Consider the following 7,863-nt stretch of genomic DNA (forward strand, 5'->3'; position numbering starts at 1 on the left):
AGCTCCAGTCCATCTGCCCCTCATTCCCAGCCCCATTTTACTAACCCTTTATTGCAGTCTCTAAGGTGTTCATTTCTTCCTTCAGAGACCAGAACTGAACCAGGTGCTTTAGCTGCAACTGAACCAGTAGTTTGTAGGGATTCAACATGACCCTCTTGCTTTTATAGTCTCTGCCTCCTTTTACACAGCCCAAAATCCTGAAAGTGTTTTTAAATTTCAAACTGGGGCTTGAGCACAAAATCTAAACTGCCTGTGCTGAGGGAGTTTTGCCTTGTGGGTGAGACTTAAAACCAAAGCCTAATCTGCCCTTTCAAGCAGATGCTGCTGTTTAGCAATGAGCCAATATTTATTACACAAATAGCATCACCATTACAGAGCATATGGCCATGGGTACCTTGCTGTTGGTGGGATCTCACTGTGTACAAATTGGGTGCTAGGCTTCCTAAATTAGAATGTTGACTGCACTTTAAAATCACATAATTTCTCATAAGACCCTTTGAGGTGCATTATATAAAAACAGATTCTTGCTTTCAAAGTACTCCAAGTTTCATTCTTAACCCATTTCCACTGGTTAGATGGTTCAACACTTAGTCATGTGTCCTGAATAATGTGCATAATTCATTGCAGTAATTGTATGCTATTTGATGTCTTTTATACATTAAATAGTTTAACTCGCTACACAAACAACAGTTTCTTGGCTTGGGAAATTTCCTCTCTCATTCTATCTTCTTTTAAAGATTTGACTTGGGAATTAACTCTATAGAGTTTAAACAAATTCACTCAAATAAAAATCAGTAAACTAATTTACCTTTGCATAATCAAAGTTAAATTCATATAAATTGAAAGCTCTCATTAAAAGCTTTCCACTTAAATTTCAGATGTCTGAATTACCTAGAAGCAACAGTTTCACAGTTCTGGCTTCCTTCTCTGCATCTTCCTGGAGTTTCTTTTCCAGTTCTTTAGACCTCTTGGCGAGCTCCTTGTCCTCTGCGCTCGCTCCACTCCCCATTTCTGAATCTTCTGTTGTTTCCAGTGCAAAAGAAGATGGGACCCCTTCAGATGAAGAAAAAGGAAGCTCGTTCACGGTGAGTGGTTGGGGTTCTTGCCGGTTTCTGTGCAGAGACACACTAGCAGCCTGATGTCCAGATACACTCATGGACAGAAAAAACACAGCTATCAGAGCTTTTCTCTTTGCTTTTCTGACTTATCCTTCTTCCAACCTAATCTCTTAGTTGGGATTATGAAGTATGAGCAACCACCTGAACAGAGAAATCCAATTACAGCCAAGGAGATTGGAAGGTCATACATTGGACCAGATATGATCAGACTTTCAAATCAAAGGTTAATTGTACATAGAAAGATCCTACATAGAATCCAGTGCAGAATTTATTAAATGATTCTAGAATCTTTACCTTTAATATTCTAGCTTGGTGCCTACGTTGTATGGTAGTCAAGCAACAAATTGATGGTTCTTTGTGTGAACAATAAATAGAGAGAGAGCTTCATTTGCTATAATTAAGTCATGGGATGAGGAAATTTCTGGCATGACAAGCATTTAGTTCCATCCTTATCTGGTCTTGGAATCTGGTGGTGAGATGTCTTCTTGAATTGCTGCAATTATTCTGTTGTAGGTGATCCAACAGTGCTGTTAGATAGAAAATTCCAGGATTTTCACCCAGTGATGATACTTTTCCAGGTCAGGATGCTGAGTGACTTGGAGAAGAAGCTGTTCCCAAGCACCTGAAGATTATGTCCATCTATATAATAGATTGCAGATTTGGGAGGTGCTGTTCATTCACAAGACAACACCTCTGGTAGTACAACACTCCTACACTACAGCAGTAGAATAAATCCTAAAAGTTTTCCTGGAACTTTGAGACTAAAGGATGATAAGAACTAGAAACAGAAGGCCATTCAAGGATCAAGGCTGTTTGGTATCCCTCAAGTTAACTTTCCCCAGAACCTGGCATTCCCTGACCGATTAGAAAACTACCTCAGCTTTAAGTTGACACAAGGACTCTGCACATAGCTCTCTGTGGCAAGGAGTTCCAAAGCCTCTTAACCCTCTGAAAGAAGAAATTCTCATCTCAATCTTAAATAGGCATTCCCTTGTTCTGAGGCCAAGGCCTTTAGTCCAGGACTCTCCCATGAGAGAGAACATCCTCTCAACATTTACCCTGTCCAGCCCCCAATTCAATCCTGTATAAGTAAATCTTATATGTTTCAATAAGATTGTCTCAATTTTCTCAATTTCAATGAGTAGAGTTCTAACCTGTTTAAGCTTTTCTCAGGACAATCTGTTCATATCCTGAATGAACTTAACAGATGCTCTTTGGATTCCCTCCCATAAACTAATAGTTCTCCTTAAAAAGGAGAACTAAAACTGAACACAATATGCTGATTGGTCTCACTCGTAACTTGTAAAGACTTGTATTCCATTCTCCTTGAAATAAGGCCCAACATTGCGCTACCCTTCTCTATTCCTGTGTCAAAGCTTCCTATGCACAAGGACCCGCACATCCCTCTCTGCTGCAGCTTTCTGCAGTTTTTCTCCATCTAAAAAATATGTTTTTCACTTCAAAATTAACAATTTCATTTGAGCTCAAACCCCTGTTGAAGGAACAGAAGCTCTCCAAAACAAAAACAGAAAACACTGGAAACATTCAGTGGGTCAAGCCACATCTGTGGGAAGAGAAACAGGGTTAATGTTTCAGGTCGGAGACCCTACGTCAGAACAGAAGCTCCATATTGCTATGAAACAACTCGCAGCATAAATTGTACATTCATTTGGGAGATCTTCATCCTTTTGCAGAAACAAGCTAGTCATTCCCATTTCATGAAAACTACTTGGATAGTCCAATATGGTACTTGTCAATGAGAACAGTGTGTTTGTCTATTTGGTATTGGTATTGGTTTATTATTGTCACTTGCACTGAGGTACAGTGAAAAACTTGTCTTGCATACCATTCGTACAGGTCAATTCATTACACAGTGTACACTAACATTGAATTAGTACAGAGTGCATTGAGGTTGTACAGGTAAAAACAATCACAGTACAGAGTAAAGTGTCACAGCTACAGAGGAAGTGCTGTGCAGGTAGACAATAAGGTGCAAGGTCACAACAAGGTAGATCGTGAGGTCAAGAGTTCATCCCATCATGTAAGGGAACTGTTCCACGGTAGTGTAGCGGTTAGCGTAAACGCTTTACAGCGCCAGCGACCCATGTTCAATTCCCGCTGCTGCCTGTAAGGAGTGTGTATGCGTGGGTCTCCTCCGGGTGCTCTGGTTTCCTCCCACATTCCAAAGACGTACGGGTTAGGAAGTTGTGGGCGTGCTATGTTGGCGCCTGAAGCGTGGCGACACTTGCGGGCTGCCCCCAGAACACTCTACAAAATAAAAACATTTCACTGTGTTTTGATGTACATGTGACTAATAAATATATATTATCTTATCTTATCAATATCACAGTGGGGTAGAAGCTGTCCTTGAGCCTGGTGGTACGTGCCCTCAGGCTCCTGTATCTTCTACCTGATGGGAGAGAAGGGAAAAGAATGACCCGGGTAGGTGGGGTATTTGATTATGCCGGCTGCATCACCAAGGTAGCGAAAGGTATAGACCATGGTAGAGTCCATGGAGGGGAGGCTGGTTTCTGTGATGCACTGAGCTGTGTCCACAACTCTTTGCAGTTTCTTGTGTATTCGTGTGTATTTCTGTGTATTCTGGGTGACTACATCTCCATCCTTTCTATCTATGTGACTGGAGCAGAATATTATTTTCCCAGTGTCGAAGTAACTATTTTGATTTGTAAAACTTTAAAAGCTGTTATGTTCCTAACAAAGGAAATCTATTTTCCATGAAGCTATTAATTGATGTTGTGAAGCATACCATGTTGATGCCAGTCCGTCCTTCTTTCTGAAATGCCTGCCCCATTACAGGAAGGATGTGGATGCCTTAGAAAGGGTGCAGAAGCGATTTATCAGAATGCTGCCTGGATTGGAGGGTATGAGCTATAAGGAGAAGTTGGACAAACTTGGGTTGTTTTCTCTGGAGCATCAAAGGCTGAGGGGAGGCCTGATAGGTTTGAGATTATGAGAAGCAAAGATAGGGTAGAGAATCAGAATCTTTTCCCAGGGTAGAAATGTCAAGTACTAGACAACAGGGGGAATGTTTAAAGGAGATGTATGGGGCATGTTTTTTTTACACAGAGTGGTGGGTTCCTGGAATAGGCTGCCTCGGAGAGTGGTGGAAGCAGATATGGTAATGCTGGTTAAGAGGCTGTTAGCAGGGAATGGAGGAATATGGATCACGTAGAGGTAGAACAGAATTAGTTTAATTCGGCATCATGTTTGTTGCAGACATTGTGGGCCGAAGGGCCTGTTCCTGTGCTGTACTATTCCATGAATGAAAGGCAGGAAAGGGTGTTCCACCCTTCATCTGCATATTATCTAATTACTTGTGGTAAATGGAATACATAACCAGCAGTGTAACTGGGCAACCTCACTGTAGCCAAGGTTACAGAGCACTTCACGGGTCAATGCCCTCAGTCGGATGGCCAGATGACAGGTCAGTCACCCCAGTGGAGGTGCAAGACCAGGAGAGCGAGTGTGTCAGGGAAGCTCCTTGAACAAATCCCAAACACAGACTTACAAGGTTCCAAATTCTACACTTGCTGCTCCCATGGTCTGCGGCCTCACCTCAGCACAATCTACTTAGCAGGGCAAACACTGTGCCTGTCAAAAGCTCAGCGTGGAGCAGATTATCGTGATGTCCCAGTAAAACGCAAAACCAGGCCACCAAAGCTTAATGAGCTTTAACAGGCCAATGGAACCCGATTAAAGCCTTATGCTCTCCTGCAAGCCTTAGTGGATTTGATGCCCTTGGTAACTGTCAGATGTGATCAATACTGCCTTTGGTGTTGGGCTGACAGCTGTCAGAACTTCTCACAGTCAAAGAACACCTTATCACCCCCACTCTCAGTCCTATGTATAAACTGGCCACAGATAAACTGCAACAAGTGTGCAGGGAGCAGAGGAGAAGCAACTGAGCCAAAACTATTCACCGGGTGTAGGTTTCTGATCTAGTTGTTGCCTGCCTCCAAGCAATGATTATGCTGTATGTTTATAGAGGTGTGTTCTTGGCTCCTGGTAATAAGATCTGGCTCTGGAAATCTGTCTGATAGCAGATTTTTGTTTGAGAACAGTGTTTTTAGTTTGCTGAAATTCCATTGTCAAATGTTCCCACTTTCACCTTCTTTAGAACATAGACCTCTTTGTTGAGTAATGGTTCCACAAACATCCAGTACTCTCCAAGTAGTCTCGAGTAAACAACTATCACTGTGCCTCATCCAATGGCGATTGGTATTCAATTGTAAGGGTCAATGCACTTTAACCCCAAGCCTGTTTGCAGACCTGAACCCCACACAGATAAGCTTCCAGGATGGGGGTATCAGGGTCAACAGTCAGAACTTACCATTTACCAGAGATGAAATTCAAACAATTCTTCTTTCTCTGGCTTTGATACTGGATGAACTTCTTGAACCAGCTACTTAGCATAGCTATTGTACCTACTTAGGCATGGAGTTAGCTCCAATTTATGGCTTCAATGGTCCAGGTGATGGGTATCTGAACCCCATTTTAGACATTCACCTTGTAAGGGCAGGCATGGTAGTGTAGCAGTTAGTGTAACAATGTTACAGTGCCAGCGACCCGGTTTCAATTCCAGCCACTGTCTGTAAGGAGTTTGTACGTTCTCCCTGTGTCTGCGTGGGTTTCCTCCAGGTGCTCTAGTTTCCTCCCACATTCCAAAGACATATGGGTTAGGAAGTTGTGGGCATGCTATGTTGACGCTGTAAGCATGGCCACACTTGTGGGCTGCCCCCCAGAATACTCTACGCAAAAGATGCATATTACTATGTGTTTCGATGTACATGTGACTAATAAAGATATCTTATCTTAAGTGTCCCAGGTGTCAGGACCTTCATATAAATAAATGAGAAACCAAACATAAAAACAGAAAATGCTTGAAATCCTTAGCAGGTCAGGTCGCATCTGTGGGAAAAGGAATGGAGTGAATGTTTCAGGTCAAAGTCCCCTCATCAGAGAAGCCTAACTCTTGTATATAACATTGGATAATGAACAAGTTTTGGGCTTGCTCAGCTTGGGATCGTTCTTACTTTTGCAAATAAAGTGGCCAGGCTTTATAGAGCTAATAGCACTCAAATAATCATGCAGTCAGACTCAATTTTGAACCAGCTTTGGGCCTACCTTGTAGATGGCACACTGCGTGGCTCCTGTTTTGGGCCAAGAGTGTGCCTGAAGCAAATTCAACCCAAGTGTTTCTAAAACACTATTCTCCATCGCTCTTGCTCCTCTAACAGGGCAGATGGGAGAATCACAGCTGTCGACGTAGCTGCTGGCTTTTACTCAATCACTGCAAAGTCATGTAAGTGAGCCTTTGGCTCAGCAGTAGAATTTCAGCCTCTGGGTCAGAAGATTGAGAATTGAACCCCCATTCCTATCATATGGAGACCAAAGTTCCTGCTTGGGTTTCTGGGTTGATGTGGACATCCCATACTCTAAGTTCCATATGCTGTATTGATTGTGGAAGCTCATAAAGTGCAATGGACTAACCCACTTGGCTGGTAGAATGGTGACTACAACCACTGCAGCAATGTATTGTGACCTGCCAGATTGTGAATCCTCCAACTATTGAAGTCATGATACAATAAATACCGTGAAGCTATAGCACAAGATCAGGCCATTTGGTCCAACCAGTCTGTGCTGGTTTGAACCTATCATGTGAGGGAACAAAGTCACAGCCTTCTTTCACCATGTAAGTAGTCAATTTGTGTGCAGTAAAATCCCAGAAATGTAACCATATGGTTCATTTTCCTATCCTATTCTAAAGACCCCCTTTCTTCCCTGATTCCTTCCTCCACATCCAATCCAAAACCTATCATGTGAAGGAACAAAGTCATAGCCTTCTTTCACCATGTAAGTAGTCAATTTGTGTGCAGTAAAATCCCAGAATTGTAACCATATGGTTCATTTTCCTATCCTATTCTAAAGACCCCCTTCCTTCCCTGATTCCTTCCTCCACATCCAATCCAAAATTTAACATTGACCTGGTTTCTGTCTCACCCACAGGTGATGAACTCCACAATTCTCTGCCAAGAGGTTTCTGTTGCCATTTGCTTCAAATGGCTTGGCTTGCCTGTAGAAAGCAGAGGGTTGTGGTGGAGGGAGTGCATTCAGATTGGAGGGCTGTGACTAGTAGTGTCCCACAGGGGACCTCTACTTTTCGTGATATTTATTAATGACTTAGATGAGGGGGTGGAAGGGTGGGTTAGCAAGTTTGCAGACAACACAAAGATCAGTGGTGTTGTGGATAGTGTGGAGAGCTGTTGAAGCTTACAGAGGGATATTGATAGGATGCAGAGCTGGACTGAGAAGTGGCAGATGGGGTTCAATCCGGAGAAGTGTGAGGTGGTGCACTTTAGAAGGACTAACTCCAAGGCGGAGTACAAGGTTAATGGTAGGATTTTGGGCAGTGTGGAGGAGCAGAGGGATCTGGGGGTTCATATCCACAGATCACTGAAAGTCGCCTCACAGGTGGATAGGGTAGTTAAGAAAGCTTATGGGATGTTAGCATTCATAAGTCGTGGGATCGAGTTTAAGAGCCGCAAAGTAATGATGCAGCTTTACAAAACTCTGGTTAGACCACACTTAAGAGTACTGTGTCCAGTTCTGGTCACCTCATTATAGGAAGGATGTGGAAGCATTGGAAAGGGTGCAGAGCAGATTTACCAGGATGCTGCCTGGATTAGAGAGTATGGATTATGAGGAGAGACTGAAGGAGCTAGGG

General features: G+C 42.9%; 1 protein-coding gene across 1 annotated transcript in view; it reads right to left on the minus strand.

Moving 5' to 3' along the window:
- LOC127580675 (guanine nucleotide-binding protein G(t) subunit alpha-2) overlaps positions 1-1,009 on the minus strand; it is a 44,090-nt gene extending 43,081 nt beyond the window's left edge. Inside the window, exon 1 of the mRNA XM_052034374.1 lies at positions 892-1,009. Coding sequence (XP_051890334.1) covers positions 892-1,009 — 118 coding nt within the window. The remainder of the gene's footprint in view (positions 1-891) is intronic.
- Between the last annotated feature and the right edge of the window lie 6,854 nt (positions 1,010-7,863).

This window comes from Pristis pectinata, chromosome 20 (genome assembly GCF_009764475.1).
Source record: "Pristis pectinata isolate sPriPec2 chromosome 20, sPriPec2.1.pri, whole genome shotgun sequence".
Lineage (NCBI taxonomy): Eukaryota > Metazoa > Chordata > Chondrichthyes > Rhinopristiformes > Pristidae > Pristis > Pristis pectinata.